Below are 26,711 nucleotides of genomic sequence, written 5' to 3' on the forward strand. Positions count from 1 at the left end.
GCAATTTGCGTTTGAAAAAAGTGTTTCAATGCATTTCAATAGGGAAATCTTCCCATACATTTATAATGGGCCTGATTTCTGAGGCAATTTCTAAAAATAACTGCCACCTGGCTGATTAGCTCATTGATATGCACAGTCAGACACAGTTACTATGCCAACGCCTACGAACTCTACCAAGACACAGTTTTGCCTGATAATATCAACTCTTAAAGTGACCCGCCCACAAAATCGGATCCCGAGGTGCGCAGCCCACCAAATCGGAGCCAGAGTGGCCCCGCCCACCAAATCGGACCCGAAGTGACTCCGCCCACCAAATCGGACCCAGAGTGGCGCCGCCCGCCGAATCGGACCCAGAGTGGCGCCGCCCGCCAAATCGGACCCAGAGTGGCGCCGCCCGCCGAATCGGACCCAGAGTGGCGCCGCCTGCCGAATCGGACCCAGAGTGGCGCCGCCCGCCGAATCGGACCCAGAGTGGCGCCGCCCGCCGAATCGGACCCAGAGTGGCGCCGCCTGACGAATCGGACCCAGAGTGGCGCCACCCGCCGAATCGGACCCAGAGTGGCGCCGCCCGCCAAATCGGACCCAGAGTGGCGCCGCCCGCCAAATCGGACCCAGAGTGGCGCCGCCCGCCAAATCGGACCCAGAGTGGCGCCGCCCGCCAAATCGGTCCCAGAGTGACCCCGCCCACCAAATGGGTCCCAGAGTGACCCTGCCCACCAAATCGGACCCAGAGTGGCCTCAGCCCTTTAGGGGCTACAACTACCAAACCAGCGCCTGAGGGGCACAAGTGTGAAAGTCTTGCAGGGGCAGCCCGGGCACCATTCCAAAGCACTATCTGTAGTTCCTTCAGGAAATACCCATCTATTTCTCTCTGTTATCAGCTATTCCCGGTACTGCTGTCAGTCTATTTCTCTCTGTTATCAGCCATTCCCCTGTCCTGCTGTCAGTCTATTTCTCTCTGTTATCAGCCATTCCCCGTCCTGCTGTCAGTCTATTCTCTCTGTTATCAGCCATTCCCTTGTCCTGCTGTCAGTCTATTCTCTGTTATCAGCCATTCCCATATCCTGCTGTCAGTCAGAGTGACCCGGCCAACCAAATGGGACCCAGAGTGACCCGGCCCACCAAATGGGACCCAGAGTGACCCGGCCCACCAAATCGGACCCAGAGTGACCCGGCCCACCAAATCGGACCCAGAGTGACCCGGGCCACCAAATCGGACCCAGAGTGACCCGGCCCACCAAATCGGACCCAGAGTGACCCGGCCCACCAAATCGGACCCAGAGTGACCCGGCCCACCAAATCGGATCCAAAGTGACCCGGCCCACCAAATCGGACCCAGAGTGACCCGGCCCACCAAATCGGACCCAGAGTGACCCGGCCCACCAAATCGGACCCAGAGTAACCCGGCCCACCAAATCGGACCCAGAGTGACCTGGGCCACCAAATCGGACCCAGAGTGACCCGGCCCACCAAATCGGACCCAGAGTGACCCGGCCCACCAAATCGGACCCAGAGTGGCCTCAACCCTGAGGGGCTACAACTACCAAACCAGCGCCTGAGGGGCACCCAAGTGTGAAAGTCTTGCAGGGGCAGCCCGGGCACCATTCCAAAGCACTATCTGTAGTTCCTTCAGGAAATACCCATCTAGTATTATTATTGTAATCCGAACTTGGTAAACTTATTATTTTTCAGTTTTTTTCCGCAATTAATGAGGCCCAAACCACTGCACGCACAGACTCCAGTGAGGCATCATTTCGAAGCCAGCGTCCACAAGAGGTGTGCTAAGTATTTTTCGTGTCGATTCGATTTGTAGTTTTTTTTTCAATTAAATTTAAAAAAAAAAATCCCATAGGAAATAATGGCGAACTTTCCATTACCCCCAACTTGACCTTCCAAAGGTGGCAGCTATGCAAATGTACGGTGTCCATTTCAGGACCTGATCATTTATCAAAGTCAAACATCAGAATAAAGTGACTATGACACCCTCTCGTCCTGTGTGTGAAAAGTAAGTGCACCCCCGGTCCCGTGGGTGAAAAGTAAGTGAACCCCCAATCCCGTGGGTGAAAAGTAAGTGCACTGAGTGGCCCCGCCCCCCAAATCGGACCCAGAGTGACCCGCCCACCAAATCGGTCCCAGAGTGACCCCGCCCACCAAATCGGACCCAGAGTGACCCCGCCCACCAAATCGGTCCCAGAGTGACCCCTCCCACCAAATCGGTCGCAGAGTGACCCCGCCCACCAAATCGGTCCCAGAGTGACCCCGCCCCCAAATCGGATGCCGAGTGGCCCCGCCCCCAAAATCGGACCCAGAGTGACCCCGCCCCCAAAATCGGACCCAGAGTGACCCCGCCCCCCAAATAGGACCCTGAGGTGCCCCGCCCACCAAATCAGACCCTGAGGTGCCCCGCCCACCAAATCGGACCCTGAGGTGCCCCACCCACCAAATCGGACCCAGAGTGGCTCCGCCTACCAAATCGGACCCCGAGTGGCTCCGCCCACCGAATCGGACCCCGAGGGCCCCGCCCACCAAATCTGACCCTGAGGTGCCCCGCCCACCAAATCGGACCCTGAGGTGCCCCGCCCCCCAAATCGGACCCTGAGGTGCCCCGCCCCCCAAATCGGACCCTGAGGTACCCCACCCCCCAAATCGGACCCAGAGTGACCCTGCCCACCAAATCGGACCCTGAGTGACCCAGCCCACCAAATCAGACCCTGAGTGACCCTGCCCGCCAAATCAGACCCTGAGTGACCCCGCCCACCAAATCGGACCCTGAGTGACCCCGCCCACTAAATCAGACCCTGAGTGACCCCGCCCACCAAAACGGTAGCTGAGGTGCCCCGCCCCCCAAATCGGGCCACAAGGGGCCCCGCCCACCAAATCGGACTCTGAGGGGCCCCGCCCACCAAATCAGACCTATAGGGGCCCCGCCCACCAAATCGGACCCTGAGGGGCCCAGCCTACCAAATCCTCAACCCTGAGGGGCTACAACTTCCAAACCAGCGCCTGAGGGGCACCCAAGTGTGAAAGTCTTGCAGGGGCAGCCCGGGCACCATTCCAAAGCACTATCTGTAGTTCCTTCAGGAAATACCCATCTAGTTCTTCTTATTATTCAGTCCGCACGTAATGCGGCCCGAACCGCTTCACTCACAGACTCCAGTGAGGTGTCATTTCGAAGCCAGCATCCCCAAGAGGTGTGCTAAGTATTTTTCGTGTCGATCGGATTTGTAGTTTTGGCACAATTTGTGTTTGAAAAAAGTGTTTCAATGCATTTCAATAGGGAAATTTTACCATACGTTTATAATGGGCCTGATTTCTGAGGCAGTTTCTAAAAATAACTGCCAACTGCCACCTGGCTGATTAGCTCATTGATATGCGCAGTCAGACTCAGTTACTATGCCAACACCTACGAACTCTACCAAGACACAGTTTTGCCAGATAATATCAACTCTTAAAGTGACCCACCCACCAAATCGGATCCCGAGGTGCGCAGCCCACCAAATTGGACCCCGAGTGGCCTCGCCCACCAAATTGGACCCAGAGTGGCCTCGCCCACCAAATCGGACCCAGAGTGGCCCGCCCACCAAATCGGACCCGGAGTGGCGCCGCCCGCCAAATCGGACCCGGAGTGACTCCGCCCGCCAAATCGGACCCGGAGTGGCGCCGCCCACCACATCGGACCCGGAGTGGCGCCGCCCGCCAAATCAGACCCGGAGTGACGCCGCCCGCCACATCGGACCCGGAGTGGCGCCACCCGCCAAATCGGACCCAGGGTGGCGCCGGCCGCCAAATCGGACCCGGGTGGCGCCGCCCGCCAAATCGGACCCGGAGTGGCGCCGCCCGCCAAATCGGACCCGGAGTGGTGCCGCCCGCCAAATCGGACCCAGAGTGGCGCCGCCCACCAAATCGGACCCAGAGTGGCTACAACTACCAAACCAGCGCCTGAGGGGCACCCAAGTGTGAAAGTCTTGCTGGGGCAACCCGGGCACCATTCCAAAGCACTATCTGTAGTTCCTTCAGGAAATACCCATCTAGTATTCTATGTTTTTAATATTTAATAAAGATTGCTTGTTTTAGTTTACATCCTGGTTATCTTCATTCGTCCATTAAGCATGTCAGTCTTAATTTGTGTTTATGTATAGAGTATTACAGTATGTAAAAGATGATGTTAAAAATGCATTACATATGGATTGCATATGGTTCCAAGCCAAGAAAACAATTTCACACTCACATTGCACTCACAAGACAAAAGAAGGTCATCCAACTTTTCTGGATGAGAATGGGACCAATTTGTTTATAAGTTCATGTGTGTAAACTCTCATACCCATAGAGGTATGGAATTTTTGGTCCAGAAGTGAAAGCCATCTTGGGAGTAACCTGAACACTGGACAATAACAAAGGACTGTCTTATGAGCTGCAATTATTGTGCTGTTTTGTTGCTCTAGAGACTTTGCCCACCTAATATTAGAGTAACCAACAAGCACTGTACCTCATCTGGAAACTGTAACGATTACACTATTCTACCACTTAGGCTGGGGTCTCACGACAGTCTTTAAAATCGGTCTGATTTTCATCCAAAAAAGTGGGACAATTTTTTTCTCACTTGTCGTCCATGTGCAATCAGTTTTTTAATCAGCAGCTATTAATCTTTTACAGCTTTCTATGTTACAGAATTGTAATGTATCCGTAAAAATGGATGCCATACTGTGGCTCTGTGTGGTATCAGTTTTTTTTTCTTACACCAATCACAGCTGAGAAACTGCAGATCTGGAGTGCCACAATGAATAACATTGGTCCGAGTGCAATCCCTTTTCTCATCAGCTAGCATTCCCCTGAGTTATATGCTCGTGTGAGCGAGCCCTCACATTAACCACCAAGATGCCTGTGCCACACTGTTGAAAAAATAAAACTGAACGTTTTGCACCAAGATGGGTATATAGCATTCCAAGGTGGGGTACTGCTCACTTTCAGATACATATTTAGACAACACAAATGGTGTTATGTAACGTTAACTGACACATCCATTTGACATGGTGTCAGAAAAGTAACACAAGTTGCAGCATTTCTGGACAGAAGGTACACTGTATAAAATAAAGGGAGCTCTATCTATTACATCATAGCTAGTGATGTGCGAGTATACTTGTTACCTGGGTTTTCCCGAGCACGCTCGGGTGATCTCCGAGTATTTTGGCATGCTCGGAGATTTTGTTTTCCTCATCTCAGCTGCATGATTTATGGCTTCTAGACAGCCTGAGTACATGTGAGGATTGCCTGTTTGTTAGGGAATTCCCACATGTGTTCAGGCTGTCCAGCAGCTGTAAATCATGCAGCTGAGGCGACGAAAACTAAATCTCCGAGCACTAACAATTACTGGGAGACCACCCGAGCATGTTCGGGGAGACCCGAGCAACAATGCTATTTGCTCATCACTAATCATAGCTGATCATGATCTTGTGAATTTTCCAAATAACAGATTATTGTCTGTATCTATTAAAACATCCAAATTACATTTTCTTTGCTGTAAGAAATGGAATGACCCAATGATATAATAATTCTCTTTTGCTATTGACTTGACTCTAGGTATCGCTGTGCATAGGCATGCTGTCGCACCCATTCCTGGAAAGGAGACTGATGGTAGAAACGTGAAACAGGCAGGCCCTGTATTCATGCCACCAACCTCTAAGGCTGAACCTCCTGCAAACCATTCGTATTTTCCTCCAATGCCAGCTTTCTGTATGCCCCATGCCATGAACTATGGACAATTCCAGGTAATGTTTTATAAGATTCACCAAAAAGTTTGCTAATTTTTATTCTTTTTAAATATAGCTTAATACGCAAGGTTCTATGAAAGAGAGGCTGTTATGCAGATGCTTGTGAATCCCTTAATGGCAAGAAATGGAAAGCTAAGATTTTTTTTCCCCATAGAGCTAAGGTTAACATATTTCTTTACCATGCGATATGCTAAATTGGTAGGTTCCATACACTACCTATAGAGACAAATAATAGTGGCCATTTATTGCAACGCACAGCTCAAGGAGGTTGCATACATTACTTAGATGCACTAAGTATTATTGGAAATACAAAACTGAATAGCGCATGTTGCAATTTTTCCACACAGTCCATGTGAATAAGCTGTCAATGTGTGCTGTCCAATTTTTTCTCGACAGCACATTTGTATAATACGCTCATCTGAAGGAGCGCATAACGTTGGCCATACACAGCTTTATTCCACTGCCCAGACCTTTAAGTAGAAAATAACAATGATTAAAACTACTGAGAAGCATTTTCAAAATTGTTCAATTTTCACTAGTCAATGTGCAAATTGATTACCTCCTGGAAAAAAATGGATTTATTTAAAAGGGTCTTTCACTACTATGATATTGATGACCAATCATAATAAGTGTTCATTCTTGAGATTCTTGAGTGATAATGAGTGAATTAATAGATAGATATTTCTGTAAATCAATATGACAGACTAATCTACAGTTATTCCATATGGCCAGATATTTATTTTATTACCATGGACTAGTAGGTGTTCTGATATTTTTATAAATATAAAAAACGGTATGTGGCTCTGGTTGTGTTTGTATTTAATTCACTTGAAGATTTAAAACAAATTAGTTTGTTAAAATTGTAAATTTAAAAAAAATATGCATTTTAAAATATATTTTTTTGAGGTACGTAAACATAGCATACTGTAGCATAGAGGCTAAGGAATGTTTTTATGCTAAAAACAGAAAATATCTATACTTTAGGTTTTATCATGCATTTTTGTGGCCATTTTTAATTCATTTATTTATGTCCTATTGCACTTTACAATCCCCGGTTCATTTGGTTGAAATGGCATGCTAATTGAAAGTCATCCACACTAATTTATCACATTAATTGTGTGCTGCGTGCCTCACATACATTTCAAATTCACACAGCACAAAGTAAAAATGAAGTTTTAAGCATGAGAAAACCTAGTTCAATGTAAAAAACTCACCCTTTAGGCCCAATTCACATATCTGTGTTTTGTGTTCTGGGTATGGACCATGATATATGGAACAGCTGCAGGTCTCCTAATATCAACAGCTTCATAAGCAATTATTTTGGTATGGAGTTTAGCTCTGGAGACTGTGGCTGGTTTGTGTGTTGCTGTACATACTCCAGCCGAGAAACACAGATGTCATTTTCACCTCAATCCAGAATAAATGAAAAAGTCTTTAGACTTTTTTTTTTATTATTCTACTAATTAGAATTGGGCGGATCATTTGAAATTCAAATTCTCCAGCTTTGTGACAAATTTAATTATTTATAACCCTCTGAGGTCTTCAATGAGACTACTGAATGCATTTTTAGCTCTCTAGTGCAAAAACAGCCTTACTAATGTCCAAGTAACCTCATGCTATCTGGCTAGGGACAAACTGAAGGTATTCGGTAAAAAAACAACCTGCCTATTTAAAAACACACTGCAGTATCTGACTTTTTAGACTACTTAATTTATAGAACGGTCCAAAAGTGAACGCTTTTTGGGGGTAGGAGAATACCTTGCTAGTTTTTCTACACAGATGGTGGTGCTGGACATTTTGTTTTTGAGATTCTCTTGAATAGAGATGAGTGAACCCTTTAAAGTTCGGTTCAGCTATTTTCGCCGAACTTCCCGATGTTCACCAAATATCACTGAATTCAATGGGAGGCAAATGCAAACATATAGACAACACCTTCAGGATGCCCAAAGCTGTCAAAACAGCTCAAATTTTGGGCAGACACCAGGAAAAAGTGGCTTCCCTTGTAATTTTGATAACCAGCCAGGCAAAACTAACAGCAGCGGGCTGCAACCCTCAGCTGCCAGCATTAGCAAGGCTTGTTATCATGAATAGAGGGGTCCCCACACTCTTTTTTTTAAATTATTTAAATAAATAATTTAAAAAAATGCATGGTATTCTCAAGCTGGTAAAGGGCCATGGATATTGCCTCCTCCAGCCTAAAAATGGCAGCCTGCAGCTGCCCAGAAATGCCGCATTTATTAGATGCGCCAATTCTGGAGCTTTGCCCGACTCTTCTTCCCACTTGCCCTGTGGCGGTGTGAAGTGGGGTTCATATTTGTGGGGTTGATGTCACCTTTGTATCGTCCAGTGACATCAAGCCCAGAGGTTAGTAATTGTGAGGCGTCTATAAGACGCCCTCATTAATAACCTCATATTGATATTGTATAAAAAACATCCATAATAAAGTCCTTTATTTGAAATAATGACACAGACTCCTTTTTTATCTATTGTGTATATATATTATTTATTTATTGTCATCGCCCAGTCCACTGAAGCCAATGTCCGCTGCAAATGAATTAAAATAATAAACAACAATGTTCCTCAAACTTTCCGAAGTGAAGAGATAATCCATAATTTCCCACGACAATCCTGATGACTTTGAGAGCAGTCACTAATGTGACTGCTCTTCCTGGCAGCTGGCAACGATGGTATAATCACTCCTGCAATGTGTAGCGCTGAGCTGCGGTGAGAAAGTTCACCGGAGTTCATCAGTTGATGAGCCCCTAAGATCTCATTTACAGCACCTGTGCTGTACCTGTGTGTTTGAATTCATGGGACTTGTGAACTTGATGAAACTTGACTTGAAGTCAATCCTCCTCAGATCAATCTGCTCATCCCTACTACTAGTACTGTGAGTATGTTATATGGGTGCATGCAGTACACTTGGAGGTATAACCAAGAGATTCAGGGAACGTGGTTTAGCATAACACATTTTTGGAACATTTTCCAAGATGTGGACATATACACTTCTACAAATGATTTAGAGATTATGTAAGGGACGGGACTGTCAGAAGGCCACACCTATGTCCCTAAACACCCTTCTAGGGTAGTTTAAGGGTTTTCTGCTCAGTCCTCTTTGGGCCACAAGTGGGTTGATTGTATGGGGACCTTAGATTCATGTCATGAATCAGGGATACCATTTTAAAAGGATATACATGTTTTAGTTTATTTCTTGTACCAGATCTTCAACATTTGATAAAAAGCATGCATTTCTTCAAACATTTCTTCTGCATAACATAGCAAATGGCATAACAATGTTAAGGTACAGTTCTAGAATGATAGAGTACTTTTTCCAAGAGATTCCTAGCTCTAACCTCCCATTCAGAGTATCCTCCACTACAGTGCAGCACACTGTGCTCCTTCCTGATCAGAATAGACTTCTCTGTAGACCTCCAGGACTGGAATGACACATTACACCTCCCTTAGCTCTCTTTATACTACAGCAGGTACTCACTGTTGATGAAGGATCTTTCTTGTATTTATAAGGGTATGTTTCCACGTTTAGGATGGCCGGCGGTATCGCCGCAGCGGCGAAGCCGCTCGGTGCTAAGCCCCGCCCCCTTTCTGGGACGCGATCATGCCGGATGTGTTAACTCTTCACATCCGGGATGATCGCTCTGTCCCATAGGGCCCTGTGATATGCCTTGTGGGGACGCTGCGTCCCCGCAAGGTGTACGGACATGCTGCGATCTGAAAAGACGCGCAGCATGTCCGGAGTCGCAGGGCCGCTGCGTGCGGGTTTCCACGCATAGTGGAGACGGGATTTCATAAAATCCCCTCCACTATGCTGGAACATCTGGACACTGCTTGTTTGACGCTGCAGCTCTGCGCAGCGTCAAACAAGCAGCGTTTCCTGACCGTGGAAACATACCCTAAGGGTCACACATAAGTGTGTCACTGTGACTTATTTTCTGTTTCTTCACTCCGGCCTTGCAGAGGGTAAGCTGCTTTTTGTAACACTGTTCTGAACTTTAACCCTTCAATTCCTCAGTCGCTACATACTCTCCACCTCTGGCCTACTGGTCAACAGTTCTTCTTATCTCATCAGAATCTATTCAATAAATAACTGCCCAGTAACTAGGAACTAGCTTTCTGAAAATGCCCATGTAAATCCTCCCCACCTGGGCTGACACTAACTGTTAACCCAGTCGCCTCCTAACAAACTGCTGCATAGCATAGTACCTGTGAAATCACAAATAAAACAGGTTATTGCAATACATTAATACAAGAAGTCTTTAGAGAGGGTGTCAGGATGACTTCTCCACCTTTACAATGACACTACAAAAACACACTTTGTAGAGGCAGCTTTTTTGGTCCATTCATCTATGTGAGTAGTGGAAACAGCTGAATGCAGTGATTTCTGCAACTCAGTTAAACTTTGAAGGATCAGATCAGATTTTATGCAAGGTTTTTGTATCCTTCTTCATTGCTTGTCATCGCTGGCCAGGTTGGATTGCCAAATGGGCCTACCAGGGATTTATTTAGAAGTGAGAAGGCCCCATAGTGAAAAATAAAACATTACGTCCTAGGACAGGAAGTCTTTATACATCATTACCAGTGATGAGCAGCTCGTTTGAAATTTGAATTTGCCAGTTTGCGCAGATTTTCCTGAGAAGGTATTTTCCATGAATTCAATGCTCCGTATTATACTTTTGGATCTAGAGAGACCACAGAGAATAATAAACATAAGAAACAAAAGAAAATCTTATACTTACCTCTACGGCCTCCCTACTGCTCAGTGCCCGCCATTTGGCCTTCATGGACTCTCCTTTGAACTCTTGTGCTCCTAATCTGCTTGTTCTTTACTATAGGCTGGGGACTTCTGGCCACAACCAGGCCTCGGGGGTCACTGTGCATTCTGAGGTCACAGCACATGTCATCACATCACAACATTGCAATTATGATTCACAGTGACCAGAGAAGTCTGGTCGTGGCCGGAAGTACCGGCCTAGAGTGCGGAATAGGCTGTTGAGACACATGATGGCTAAAAGAAGAGGTTTTTTAAATGATCTTTGTGAATCAAATATTGAATCTCATGGAACTGCCAATTTCAGGAAATTTGACTTGTACTCAATCCTTCTCATTCAACATTTATGACTTGTCCTACTGATGCACCTTAAATCCCTATGTTTTGAATTCTCTACTGTAGTAATTTCTTTCTTTGATAGCTTTCTCTGAAAATAAGTAATAATAATGTTAAAAATTGTATCTGGTGCTTTTTAATTATTTCTTTTTCATATGTGCACACTAGGTATAAGATAGCTGCAGAATGCTATTTGAATTTACAGTTATAAGCTGTTTACAGCATCTAGGGTAGTTTTATATCCTACTTTTTTATTATGGTCTTCTGGGTACAATCGACTCTATGTAAATCGTGCCTTTAGCAGTGTTGCAAATATTTCTAAGTGATTTGTATTGGCGAAAGCGGCAGTAAATTACATGAATATACAATCAATAACCTCTTTTGTTGCAGAACTTTATATTATTGGCTCTTTGTGTTCCAAATACTAGTTAATCCCAGAACAATGTTTTAATGTTCCCTGGCAGTAGAGGAATTAAAACTAGTTGCAAGACAGATTACTGGTTCAGAGATGCAACAGCTGTTTATGAAAACCTGTTTGGAAGCTTTGATAGCATCTAGGAAAAGGGATGAAAAAAACTCGTAGAATAAAAATTAATTTGATGTAGGTCTCAATGATTAGGATACATGATTAAAACTTTGATGAAAAAACAGTTTCATTAAGACTGACATAGTGCATGCTCGCTCTACGCCAGTCTTGCTGGGATATAATTTGCCAAATTCATTAAGAAGCGCATGCCACTTCATGAATTCGGTGCTTCTTCTCCTTGGCATGTGCCTCCACGCACCACGTCAGATATGCTACTCCAGTCAGAGTAGCATATCTGGTGTATAAAATGCTTTTAATGAATTAGACAACAAGTTGCTCGCCCCAGCTCTGACTATTTCAGCTGAGATTATTCCATCTGGCATGAAAGTACAAAATAGTCACCAAATTTTTCCCACAAATCCAAGTAGTGCAAATGTTTTCCACTGTTCAAAGCTTTTACGCCAATTTTCTTGCGTAAAACTGTAATTAATTGGCTCCAGGGTGTATCCATGTTCTATTTACTGTGTCTAGCAATGAGCATTTCACATCTAAATAAAAATTCCCAAGCTTTTGTTTCTAAATTTTGGTTAATTTTAAGCTGTCTACTTGTCCAAGAATACTTATAGAAATCACCATTCATGTTATGCTAATGTTCACAAGCCTTCCTCACTTGTTGTACTGTTCATGGGAGAATTCCAAGAAAAGTGGGGCTTATAGGAGAGATGGTTTCCAATATACAATATTTTTTATTTTATTGATATTTTGTCCTGCTTTCTGTGAATAATTTTTGTAGTGGTTTTTGGCCAATCTGATCATATTACTTGTTTTGAAAATAAGGTAGAGCGTTCTGGTTAGATTCACCGTTCCACAGCCTTCAGAGCTAAAATCATCCAGGTGGTTCAATGACTGCACATAGTGCAGTGGTACATAATTCTGGAAAGTGTCATCTTTACACCAGTCACTGGCTGTGGACTGATGTAGGAAAAAACCTAATTAAACAGTGCATTGTATGAACTCAGCTAAGATGTTAGTGGTGTTTATCAAGGAGCTAGCCAATTATTTCCACTAGCAAACAGCAGAGTTGTGAACACAAGCTGTAATTCAGTACCAGTTCAAGATAAGCAATACAAGGAATGTGTTTCCATAGTTTACAATTTATGTAAACCTTATCAGTATATTTCCTGCATAAGTCTGTTCAGCACATACCCTTTCACGTTTTTAGTCAACACAATGATGTATAACCATGTGAAGAATATATTACTTAGTTAACAAGACAACACAATGAGCCTACATGAATACATGCCTAATATTACTGCAAGTCTAACTGTCAAATTTAATTCTCACCTTCTCTACATGTAAATCTGTTCTTTAAGAGAACCTTCCATGATTGCCTGTATTCTGTGTCTTACCCCATTTCATGAAATTTGAAGGAAAGGAAATATGTGATCCTTTTAGCTGAATGGGGTAAAACCTAATCCCCCTCACACATTAGTATTAGTACACATTAATGTCAGCCGAAGCCACCAATATGGATGCGTTAATGGTCTAAAGTGTATGGGCTCCCTGACAAATAATTTTCGAGGGAGGTAATGATCTGGCATGTCTGACTTTGGGCTGCCAATCATTTTGTTCTCCCTGAGATAAGAAATATCTGACAACAACTCTTTCATAGTCAGAGCAAGTGCTCCTATGTATGGGAGAGTTTGTCGAGATAGCTGCCCATGAAACAATTTGCAAAACCATTGTACAATCGTCGGCTAACCAAACATTATGGGGTGTTTCACTGCAACTTTTTAGCACATGTTGTCAACTGTTTTTTTTTACCTATCGTTTAGTCTACCAGTATAAATTTGGACTATATTTGTCATCTAGAGGAAAACAATAGCTTGAGGACCAATCATGGTGATTGGTAATGGAAATAAAGTTTTTACTTCATGCGATAAAAAGGTTTGACATTTTTTAGTGAAACTACTGCTGACTTATTGCCAGAGATGGACGTTTATGATTTGGATTTAACAGTGAAATTAGAGTATGAGTCTACAATCTTACCAATGACTTTTTATCTACTGGTCATCAAAAACTCACTTACATAGTCTGACATGGCTCCTTTTAAACGGCCAGAATTATAAATTTTGGATAAAAATGGGAGAATATCATTATTTAACTGTTTAAGATCAATAGGAAAATCGTCAACCTAATGATTGCCTACTTGGCTCCCTGAATACTCAATAAAAGGACTATTTGCTCTAAAGTGAGGACCGATTAAGGCTCATGTTGACATCTGTGCAAATCTGTCAAAATTGAACCATAATGCACGTACTGGCTACAACTCTCCTGACCTGAGCATTACAGTCTCACAGACATATGAGGGGGTCAGTAGCCCAGTCCGTGTATTAGTGATCTCTGCTCAGACTGAATGGCACAGGTGTCTGAATGAACCCTCACAGCACCCAATCATGGCCAGTAAATGACTGCTGATAGGCTACTTGCAGTCCAATATGCAGTATTTTAATGACCTGTTAAGACATGCCAATTTCACTTCCTATTTCTATGCACCCAAAACTATCATTACTATTATCATTCTGGGTGCACAGAAATCATGTTACTGGCAGCACATGTTCTGTATACACAGGATAATGTACTGCTGAGATCAATAAGCATTTTGCTCATTCATCGAGTGACACTAACGATTATCTGCCTGTGTAAGTGGCCCTTAGGGTACTGTCACACAGTGCAATTTTGATCGCTACGACGGTACGATTCGTGACGTTCTAGCGATATCGTTACGATATCGCAGTGTCTGACACGCAGCAGCGATCAGGGACCCTGCTGAGAATCGTACGTCGTAGCAGATCGTTTGAAACTTTCTTTCGTCGCTGGATCTCCCGCTGTCATCGCTGGATCGTTGTGTGTGACAGCGATCCAGTGATGCGTTCGCTGGTAACCAGGGTAAACATTGGGTTACTAAGCGCAGGGCCGCGCTTAGTAACCCGATGTTTACCGTGGTTACCAGCGTAAAAGTAAAACAAAACAAACCGTACATACTCACCATCTGATGTCTGTCAGGTCCCTTGCAGTCTGCTTCCCGCTCTGACTGTGAGCGCCGGCCGGAAAGTGAGAGCAGATCACAGCGGTGACGTCACCGCCTGCGCTCTGCTCTCACTGTACGGCTGCACTCAGTCAGAGCGGGAAGCAGACTGCAAGGGACCTGACAGACATCAGATGGTGAGTATGTACGGTTTTTTTTTTTTTACTTTTACGCTGGTAACCACGGTAAACATCGGGTTACTAAGCGCAGGGCCGCGCTTAGTAACCCAATGTTTACTCTGGTTACCAGCGAACCTCGGCATCGCTCCAGCGCCGTGATTGCAAAGTGTGACCGCAGTCTACGACGCTGGAGCGATACTCATACGACGCTGCGACGTCACGGATCGTGCCGTCGTAGCGACGAAAATTGCACGGTGTGACAGTACCCTTAGTGGTACTCTGGTGCTTTCTCCAAATATGAATATTCCAGCTCAAAAGTGTAGATTGATGTACAATATGAAATTAACTCTTCCATAAACTCATTTTGATCAGTCTAAAAACTATCTACCACACTCCTACTCATTTCTAGAAGATTCTCTTGCTATTTTCTGCTGATAGATGGTTTAATACCACAATTAAAGATAGTTCAGGATTTAGGAGTTTAAATACCTAGGGATTATGATTTCTGGAGACCTTGCGGATTGTATCAGATTGAACTACCTATCTATTATAAAGTTATCTTAGGAGGAATTTCAAGTTTAGCATAAATTTGTGTTTCATTTTGTGCTACGGAAACTGTTAAATGGCACTGTCACTTTACACTTTGCATATCATACATAATTCTCTAGTATAAATTAATTCTGATCTTCAGATGGTGCAAAGTTTGACTAGACAAATAACATGCCATCTTGATAACTTGTCACATAGCATAATCTTACTTAAGAAGATTAAAGTGTAACCGCCCTTTTAATTTTAATTTCATAAATCAATAGTGCATGCAAAATTAAGAAAGTTTGTAATATATCTTATCAACGAAATCTGCTTCTTTCTCCGCCAGGACATTTATTTTCAAAATTCTCAATTCTTGGGTAAAATCTGTATTCAGTGAAGACAGATTGTTACATTAAAGAGATAGAAGATGGCCGTTGTTCCTGATAAGATTCTATACAGAGGGGATAAAGGAAGAGGAAGGAGGAACTTTAGGTATAGCGCCTCTCCCCCTCTCCAGCTCCTTCTTTCTACATAGAATCTTATGAGGAGCAACTGCCATCTCCTATCTCAGTAGTATAAAAGTCTGTCTTCCCTGAATACAAATTTTACTCAAGAAGTGAGAATTCTGAAAATGAGTTATCAGTCCAGGAGGATACATTACCAAGTTTATTTTTTACACGTATACTATTGATTCGTGTAATAAAAATTAATCCCTTCACCACCTTGGGTTTTTCCATTTTTGAGTTTCTGTTTTTTTGCTCCTCTTCTTCCCAGAGCCATAATTTTTTTTTATTTTTCCATCAATATGGCCATATGAGGGCTTGTTCTTTGAGGGATGAGTTTTACTTTTGAACGACATCATTGGTTTTACCATATTGTGTACTGGAAAATGGGAAAAAAATCAAAGTGCGGTGAAATTGCAAAAAAAGGGCAATTCCAAAATTGTTTTTTTGTTTTGTTTTTATACCATGTTTACTAAATGCTAAAACTGATCTGCCATTCTGATTCCCCAGGTCATTAAGAGTTCATAGATACCAAACATGTCTAGGTTCTTTTTTATTTAAGTGGTGAAACACAAATCCAAAGTTTCTAAAAAAAATAAATAATCCATTTTCTGAGACACGTAGCGTCCCCATTTTTCATGATCTGGGGCTGGGTGAGGGCATATTTTTTTGTTTTTAATGATACCATTTTGGTGCAGATATGATGTTTTGATTGCTTGTTATTGCATTTTAATGCAATGTTACAGAAAAAAATGTAATTCTGTCGATTTTGACTTTTTTTCTTGTTACGCCTTTTGCCGATTGGATTCATTCTTTTTATTTATTGATAGATCGGGCGATTATGAATGTGGCTTTACCAAATATGTGTATTTTTAAATAAAAATTATTCTTTTATTTTCAATGGGAAGAGACAAATGGGGAGTGATTTGAACTTTTATACTTTTTAAATTATTTGTAATTCGTTTTCAAAACTTTTTTTTTTACTTGCTTCAATAGTCTCTATGGGAGACAAGAAGCTGCTCTTATCCGATTGCATGTGTTACACAGAGCAGGGTTTCAGCCCACTCTATGTGGCAGAAATGCTCTCTTGCTATGAGTAACGGCTGCTGGGTGGCGCTCATAGCTATCCAGCAAAGACAACCATCAGCGACTCGCAGTCATGTGACACGGGCACTGATGGGGGGATTAGTGACGGGCTTCTGACGTGATCATATAAAATGCCCCTGTCAGAGATTGACAGTGGCATTTAACATATTACCAGCCACGGGTGGATCGTGATTCCACCCATAGTTGTTAGGGGTTCATGTCAGCTGATTTAGATCAGCTGACATGTGCCAGAATGTTGCAGACTCATCGCCGAAGCCTGCAGCAGACAAGGGGAGGCCACCTTAGACTTAACTATAAGGGTACCGTCACACAGTGACACTTTGGACGCTACGACGGCACGATCCGTGACGTCGCAGCGTCATATAATTATCGCTCCAGCGTCGTAGACTGCGGTCACACTTTGCAATCACGGCGCTGGAGCGATGCCGAAGTCCCCGGGTAACCAGGGTAAACATCGGGTTACTAAGCGCAGGGCCGCGCTTAGTAACCCGATGTTTACCGTGGTTACCAGCGTAAAAGTAAAAAAAAACAAATCGTACATACTCACCATCTGATGTCTGTCAGGTCCCTTGCCGTCTGCTTCCTGCTCTGACTGAGTGCCGCCGTACAGTGAGAGCAGAGCGCAGCGGCGACGTCACCGCTGTGATCTGCTCTCACTTTCCGGCCGGCAGACAGTCAGAGCGGGAAGCAGACGGCAAGGGACCTGAGGGACATCAGATGGTGAGTATGTACTGTTTTTTTTTTTTTACTTTTACGCTGGTAACCATGGTAAACATCGGGTTACTAAGCGCGGCCCTGCGCTTAGTAACCCGATGTTTACCCTGGTTACCAGTGAATGCATCGCTGGATCGCTGTCACACACAACGATCCAGCGATGACAGCGGGAGATCCAGCGACGAAAGAAAGTTTCAAACGATCTGCTACGATGTACGATTCTCAGCAGGGTCCCTGATCGCTGCTGCGTGTCAGACACTGCGAGATCGTAACGATATCGCTAGAACGTCACGAATCGTGCCGTCGTAGCGATGAAAATGCCACTGTGTGACGGTACCCTTAGTCTAAGGTGGTAAAGGGATTAAAGTGACAATTGACCAATGTCAGGTTAGGTGTCAAGTTGCACTTTTTTGGGATTTGTGATATACCACTTCTGCATTACCTGTCCTTGGCCGGAGTCACACTAAACTTATGAAAAATTGTTCCAAGTCTCCCTGCCGAGAGTCACACGAGTTTTGCGAGTGTCATGCGAGTACAATCCGATTTTTCACACCTAGCATCCCATTTACATCCAAATGCAGTGTGTTTGCTATCCGATTGCAATGCAATTTTAACATGAGCTTTTATATGGAGAAATTCTCTGTCATTTAGACTTTATTTTCAATGGAAATATTTGTCAAAACACACACACACGCACACACACCCACACACACATATCTATCTATATATATATCTATATATATAGCAGCACTCCATGTAGTTCAAGGTGAAAAAAGTGGACTTTATTCAGACCCATATAGCAAGGTGACGTTTCGGCTCACACTGTGTCGGCTCACACTGAGCCTTTCTCAAAAAGAAGGGTGAAAAACAAATCTCTGCTAGTGATTTCATCTTGGAACCACCTGGATAAGCCAGCATAGAAAACAGCCAGGAGAACATCATTGTTCCAGGTCAATTCAGCAGACAGGGTGTGCAACTGGATGGCATAATGTCCCACAGAACTAGTCCCTTTTCAAGGCTTCAGTGTGGAATCAGCGGTGAAGTGGACATGACCCGGTTCCTCAAATGCTTTACAGAAGGCAAACAGAATGATGGTTGAGATTATTTCATAGGGCCATCCCATTCCCATAATGGCGAAGCCTACGCCAACGCGTCACCAAACAGCAAAGAAAAAATATATGCCACTTTAGATTGGTCAGAAAAAACAGCTGGGGACATAACTCAAAATGTACAGTGCATTGCTTCACAAGCCTGACAGGCCTAAATGTCTCCATCAAAACATGCAGTAATGGGCAAATGTGGAAATGTCTCCCAGGCACAGTGTTGCAGGTGAGTATTAGACTACTGCAGGTGTTGAGGAGCTGGTGGTGAAACTGTAGTGTTGTGAGATCCTGCACAGCTCCCGTTGACTCGCAGTAAATTGCAAAACCAGTTCTGACAAATCATCTGTATCCAATAGCACAATAGTAACTGTTTTAGTCACTACACTTTTGGGATCCTTGCTCTTGGTATGCTGGTATAGGGCTCACCTTGTGAGGTGGATCCTCTAAGCCCAGGCAGGCACATGGATCCTGGGTGTTGATGCAGAAGCAGAAGGGCATGCATGAAGCAAATACTTGAGGCACTGGAGGCCGCAGGCAAACATTAAACAGGAAGGTAGCTGCGCACAGTCAAACTAATGGAACTAATAGTCGTAATACTAGGACACAGGTGTGTGTCTTGCTATGCCTTATATAGGCCTAGTCAGATAATCACACAGGAGCATGCCAGGCCCTTGTAAAACCTGACATGGAGTACTGTCATGGGTAGCAGCCATAGGGGTTGTTGATGCTGCCCTGCTGAGTCGAGGTAGATGCATATCACAGTGGTAGTGGTCCTGAAAAAGTATTCACTACCTTGGAAAACTGATGCAGGTCTGTTGCATATGGTGCTATTGTGTGGCCTACATAGGTCAATTGAACAATAACTGCTTTTAGATTACAATATTTGTCAGTAAACCCAAGAAACTTTACAATGTAGCTGTCATTAATTAGCTGTAAATTGTGAGCGGTCTTCATGTACTTTGTTGTGTGCAAACCAAGTTACCTCAAGAAATACTCATCCTACAGTAACTTCATTTTTAAAAAAAATGGTATTGTGCGTCAAATATTTTAAAACAATTGACGCCAATTAATTGCCATGTAAAGATGATAAATGAAGATGATATTTAAATTCTTGAGAATACATCCTTTAGTTGTTGGTGTATCATTTAGTTGTCTGCACAGCTTTCTCCAGCAGTCCACAGATAATGAATGTAGGGATAGAGCAGGTGTCCCGCCCCATCTCCCAGCTCCATTCAAGATTCAGGTGCTCGAGCCCTAGTCTTGAGATTGCTAGTGATCCCAGTGATCGAATCCCCATTGAACAGTAAGTAATCCCATATTCTATGAAAGAATCTATAGGAGAAACTGTGAAAAGTTCAGGCATGCCTTATATAAGGGATTATGTGGTTCTTTGGCTATGAGTCTTCTGAAGCTTTAGAGAGCAAGAAGAGACCGATGACAGCATTGAAAGGTTTCCAATTAGATACTATGCACCTCCATAACATGGTACCCTCTGCCTTTGTGGTGTGCTGTGATTGTTACTGAAACATCAGAGTAGTTGGGATAAGATTATTAGAGGTGAGTAATGATGATTGAACCTTTTGATATTTGAATTCTCCAGATTTGGCAACATTTTTCCCCAAAAGTGTTCCAATTGCCTTGTAATGGTGTGTAGAATATTTTGCCATGCTCCAATACTGTATCTAATCTGTTTTATTGTTAATATTGGTTTAGGGGAAAGAGAGAACCTTTGTAATGCAAGAAGGATGATAAATGTGTGTAACTAGAATACAATAATCAGTTACACTGTTAGCACCTGCCATATCTCTCTCTCTATTAAGGCAGCTAAATATTCATCAACAATATCACCTTTTTCTATCCCTATGCTGTAAAACCATAAAATGACACTGCTTGGTCTTCCCTCATTGTTGAGCATTATGGGAAAGCCCACTTGGCCTCGGCTGTCATCTTTAGGCCTTTTGTGACTCTTGAGCAGTGTGTGAAATGGTGTCCGACATTGTTTTCTATTTTCCAGGTCCAAGCAAGCTGAATCTCAAATTGTTCAAATTCACAAAGATCTGCAAATTTCAAGAAATTCAGCTTTAATTTGATTAATTGCAGACTGAATCATCTCTGGAGGTGATAATCACCTGCTGCTCCAATAAGTGTCTTTTCCCTTTATACTGTATAACACCTGCAGTGAGACTACTGCTAGGATTACACATACATTCACAGCAGACATTAATGCTTCTATTTTTGCACTGCCCTGGACTACAACTCCCAGCAGACATTGAATGCCAGAGCAGTTGGAAGAAGGGTGGAGCTAGCTGGACTCAGAGAGATGTGTGTTCCTCAATAGCAGACTGTGGAGAGTCTGACACTCGAGAACAGAGACACAGATATGGTGCTGATAGCTCAGCCGCTCAATGTGTGATGGGAGATGATAATCCTGGAGCTGAGCCACATATGCAGACCAGCTATGTTACTAGGACTTGTCCATCGACGCTTGGTCTACCTCAAAGAAGGATGCTATCAGTGCTCCATGTTTTTCCAGATGTGTGAGCGCTGCAGCTCCAAGGTAATCAGAAAGTTGCTGCATCAAGGATTGCTGGTACAGTGGGTTCCACTAATAAGGAATCTAAAAGGGAACTGTTGTTGAGTAGATATTACTGGGATGGGACTTGTTGTTTTGCTTCTAAGTTCATAAGTGTTACTGAAGGTATTTTGCTTTGATTGTGATCTTAAAGTGCGCCAACAGCTCCTGTAGGCGCGCCAACTAGAGCCCAGCATGCTGCATTATTTGCATTTCTGCAGCTATTCGTTGGTTATATATGATTAGTTAAGAGTCTATCTTCTGTCATTTAAAGGGAAAGGGTCACTCTTAACATTTAGGTCTATTGCAAAGCACATCTTGTAACTGTATCTCAGATTGTGTAATACTATTTGTTTTTCTGCTTCTTGTTTTGCCCCCTGCATTTCCACCATTTATACCCCCTATATAAACCTGTTAAGTGTTTCATTCTCATCTCTTGTGAGTGTGTGTCAGGACTCTGAACATTTTTTACCTTTTGTACATTACTGCCCTCTTCCAAGATGGCGTCTCATGTGCACTGTGTCTTCCTGCTATAAAACTCCACCCCAGCCTTCAGTCTGTGCTAGAGTATTCTGCCTTGCATTCAGCTCCTGACCTCTGATTACTCCCTGGCTATACACCTGCTCCTGTGAACCTGTGTGGTGATCCTGCTACTCTGCTCTGAGTTCCTGCTGCATACACAAGTTTCCAGTAATCCTTCTTCATCTGCTGCTCGTGTTTACTTCATCTGCATTTGCTGGACATGTAAGCTGCTGCTGCTTTGCTATAACCTGAGACTATTAACCAGACCTCCCTGGTTGAGCTAAGATATGATTTGAACTGCCTATAAGCATATCTATCTGTGTCTGGACTAAGACAAGGATTTATTCGTGTCAAGTATCCTCAAGAATAACTGTGCTTCATAGACTTTCTGCTTGATTGCATTTTTCTCTGAAGACTGCTAAGCTGTGTTTATTATTTGCACCAAGTGTTGTGGACTTGAGTTTCTCTCTGCACCTGTTTGAATCACCGTGTGATAATATAGACTTTACCACTTATAAAACTGTGTCCTGTAGTTGTCTTGTTCCATGCAAAGAGTCTCCTGAGTTATCCCCTATAATTATTACAGTGTGTACTGAGCGTAGACAGAGGTTTCATGCGTCAACCTCTGGCAGAAGAGGAAGACCCTCGTACATTCCCCTTGAGCTGCTAGTAAGATTCTGGCAGAGGCACTGCATCATACCAAGGTGAGAATAACCGGATATCCTGCCCACTCAGGTTGCTTAAAGGGGTGTTACAACGATTACCAGAAAGCCTTGGCCTCTTCATATTATACTGCTTCGTTATTGAAGTGTAACCTCCAATCTCATAGACTGATCATTTTGTACCACAACCACATATCTGTAGCTCAGGGCCTCAATTGTGATGTACAACCAACAAGATTGTGTAACCTATAAGCTTGTTCCCGTGTTGGTAGACACTGGCTTTTGTGATTGCACTACCATTGATCTGGGAGCTCTAGGCAAAGATCTAGGGGTCACATACAAGTTCTAACTTTATTACATACTGTCATCTAGAATCTACTTATGGCCTGATTCTTGCCACATGTCCTAAGATTATGACATACATTTATACATTGGCAAACTACTTTTATATTCAAATGGAGAGCAGCACATACTTTCACACACACAAGCCTGCTGTGTCAAAGAATTATAACAGCAACCTATTAAGTTCTGTAATATTTAGTATTTCCTTTGTGGTAAAGTCATCAGAAATACTGTTTGCTTGGTTGCGCCTATCCACTTCTATTTGTCACTTTTAATGTGCATCGCTGGTCTGTGCATGAAAACTGATTGCAGGTATAACAAGTTATCCACATCCAATAGACCGCCTGTTAATTATTCAAAGATTACCGCCTGTGCACATACGACACAAGCAGGCAACACTGCTATGTGGAATGCTAAATTCCTTAGACCCTAATTAATAGCGTTTACAATGACAGACACATTATCCTTCTGGTGATATTTCTTCCCTATCCCATACTGAGATCATTTTCTGTGGTAATGACTCACTGACAATATCTTTAAGTGACCTTACCAATCACGCTTGCTAAGTCGAAACCTTACTTTTATAAGTACGTTTTAATGAACGACATTAACAAATCTCTCTTACATTACTACTCTAGGTGTTTTACAAAGGGTTAATTTAAGAAGAATTTATAATTTAATATGAATTTAAAATGAATCTAATTTGGACATTTGATTTTATAAGAATGTTTCAGTGAAAGACATGCACATATCTGTTTTACACTTAGACTTAGACTTTTCTGCTGGGATTCATCTTGACAGATTAGGAATTTAGTAAAAGGCAGGCAAAAAACTAGCATGATGGCACAACACAATGGGCTTTAAGCCCATAAATAATGGTAATAAAACTGTACAAATTAAATGATTCATTTTGTCCAAACAGACTTGATAATGGGCAAAATTTCTTGTTTTCATGTTCTGGACAATACAATATTAATAGTTTTTAATGACTAGGCCCCCACCCAGACACAAAGCTTCATATCTCCAGAAATACAGATTACTGCCCCCACACATGCCACCTACATAGTGTAATGCCCCAACAGCATGATGATCCTTAAGTGCCTCCCATTACAATATGGTGGCCCCATAGATCCCCCACACACAGTCATGGCATGTCAGAATAATGGTCCCTGCTCAGTATGAAGCCCTCACAGTCCCAACTATGTATGATAGCCCTTACTCAGTTTGATTCGCACACAGCCCCCCCACAAAGTATTATGGCCCCAACAGCCCTTCAAACAACATCTTGGTACCTCAGTATGATGGCTCCCACAGCTTCTCACTCAGTGTGAAAGCTCTCACAGCCCACTCTTTACTCAATATGATGACCCCCATCACCCTTCACTTAATATGATGGCTCCCACAGGCCCTCACTCAGTTTGTTGGACCCCACTGCCTCACTCTGACTGATGGCAGAAGGTATTTCACTTAAACTGGCTGTATCTCAGAATAAAAGGCAGCTAATTTTATTATAAAGTTGATCTTATTTTAAAACTAGGAGTAAAAGTTTTCAGAGAATAACATATACAGTGGGGCAAAAAAGTATTTAGTCATTCAGCAATAGTGCAAGTTCCACCACTTAAAAAGATGAGAGGCGTCTGTAATTTACATCATATGTAGACCTCAATTATGTGAGACAAACTGAGAAAAAAAAATCCAGAAAATCACATTTTCTGTTTTTTTATCATTTTATTTGCATATTATGGTGGAAAATAAGTATTTGGTCAGAAACAAAATTTCATCTCAATACTTTGTAATATATCCTTTGTTGGCAATGACAGAGGTCAAACGTTTTCTGTAAGTCTTCACAAGGTTGCCACACACTGTTGTTGGTATGTTGGCCCATTCCTCCATGCAGATCTCCTCTAGAGCAGTGATGTTTTTGGCTTTTCGCTTGGCAACACGGACTTTCAACTCCCTCCAAAGGTTTTCTATAGGGTTGAGATCTGGAGACTGGCTAGGCCACTCCAGGACCTTGAAATGCTTCTTACGAAGCCACTCCTTCGTTGCCCTGGCGGTGTGCTTTGGATCATTGTCATGTTGAAAGACCCAGCCACGTTTCATCTTCAATGCCCTTGCTGATGGAAGGAGGTTTGCACTCAAAATCTCACGACACATGGCCCCATTCATTCTTTCATGTAACCGGATCAGTCGTCCTGGCCCCTTTGCAGAGAAACAGCCCCAAAGCATGATGTTTCCACCACCATGCTTTACAGTAGGTATGGTGTTGGATGGATGCAACTCAGTATTCTTTTTCCTCCAAACACGACAAGTTGTGTTTCTACCAAACAGTTCCAGTTTGGTTTCATCAGACCATAGGACATTCTCCCAAAACTCCTCTGGATCATCCAAATGCTCTCTAGCAAACTTCAGACGGGCCCGGACATGTACTGGCTTAAGCAGTGGGACACGTCTGGCACTGCAGGATCTGAGTCCATGGTGGCGTAGTGTGTTACTTATGGTAGGCCTTGTTACATTGGTCCCAGCTCTCTGCAGTTCATTCACTAGGTCCCCCCGCGTGGCTCTGGGATTTTTGCTCACCGTTCTTGTGATCATTCTGACCCCACGGGGTGGGATTTTGCGTGGAGCCCCAGATCGAGGGAGATTATCAGTGGTCTTGAATGTCTTCCATTTTCTAATTATTGCTCCCACTGTTGATTTCTTCACTCCAAGCTGGTTGGCTATTGCAGATTCAGTCTTCCCAGCCTGGTGCGGGGCTACAATTTTGTTTCTGGTGTCCTTTGACAGCTCTTTGGTCTTCACCATAGTGGAGTTTGGAGTCAGACTGTTTGAGGGTGTGCACAGGTGTCTTTTTATACTGATAACAAGTTTAAACAGGTGCCATTACTACAGGTAATGAGTGGAGGAAAGAGGAGACTCTTAAAGAAGAAGTTACAGGTCTGTGAGAGCCAGAAATCTTGATTGTTTGTTTCTGACCAAATACTTATTTTCCAAAATAATATGCAAATAAAATGATAAAAAAACAGAAAATGTGATTTTCTGCATTTTTTTTTCTCAGTTTGTCTCCCATAGTTGAGGTCTACCTATGATGTAAATTACAGACGCCTCTCATCTTTTTAAGTGGTGGAACTTGCACTATTGCTGACTGACTAAATACTTTTTTGCCCCACTGTATATGTATGTATATATATATATATATATATATATATATATATATATATATATATATATATATATTTATATTTATATACCAGCTCCTAGCTGAGATAGTCCATTGGAAGACTAATTGTAAATGAGAGAGCTGGATCACATCTAGAGATCACTCCTGATTCTAGCATTTGTCTTTCTGATAATCTGGCCACACTCTCAAGTAGTACTTGTTCGGGTTCATCATCTTCATTATCTACTGCTTGCTGTACTTCGACTTGTTCGGGGTCATCGTCTTCATTATCTAATGCTTGCTGAACTTCAATTATTTTTCCTTCTCCATTGCATTGTCAGGTATCCATACTTAATTGTGTGACCAGGAATCGACATTTATTTGTTTTACTCACTTATATAGCTCCATTAATTTCACAGCTCTTTGTAGACATCTTTTTCACTGTTCCCAAATGAGCTCACAATCTAAATTCTTTATTAATATGTCTTTAAAGTATAGGAGGACACTGGAAGAAAGTCACACAAGCATAAGGAAAACATAAAAAATCTGTGAAAAAGTTTTCCTTGGTTGAATTTGAACCCGGCCAGGACCCAAGTGCTGCAAGGCTGCAGTGCCACTGAGCCAATGTGTTGCCCTAAGTACATTGCATGCCCTATTATCCACTTGTGTGTCAATTTAAGCACCAAATGGTCAAGTTACTTATCATGCATTTGTTATTGTACAATTTAATGGATTCCACTACCTTTCACAAAATTATGGCGTCTGTACAGCTTCACTGGAATAACTCTAGTACCATTATTTCTCACAGAAAATGGTGTTCCCCTGTGCTCTCAAGTGCAGGAGAATGTGGGCTGCTCCTTTGATTTGTCATT

The 26,711-nt window shown here is 43.0% G+C and overlaps 1 protein-coding gene across 1 annotated transcript in view; it reads left to right on the forward strand.

The window, feature by feature from the left end:
- Nucleotides 1–26,711, forward strand: part of C3H1orf94 (chromosome 3 C1orf94 homolog) — a 334,497-nt gene that overhangs the window by 154,532 nt on the left and 153,254 nt on the right. Inside the window, exon 3 of the mRNA XM_077296072.1 lies at nt 5,578–5,765. Within this exon, the coding sequence (XP_077152187.1) occupies nt 5,578–5,765 (188 nt within the window). The remainder of the gene's footprint in view (nt 1–5,577; nt 5,766–26,711) is intronic.

The sequence above is a fragment of the Ranitomeya variabilis genome, chromosome 3, assembly GCF_051348905.1.
Source record: "Ranitomeya variabilis isolate aRanVar5 chromosome 3, aRanVar5.hap1, whole genome shotgun sequence".
Classification (NCBI taxonomy): Eukaryota; Metazoa; Chordata; class Amphibia; order Anura; family Dendrobatidae; genus Ranitomeya; species Ranitomeya variabilis.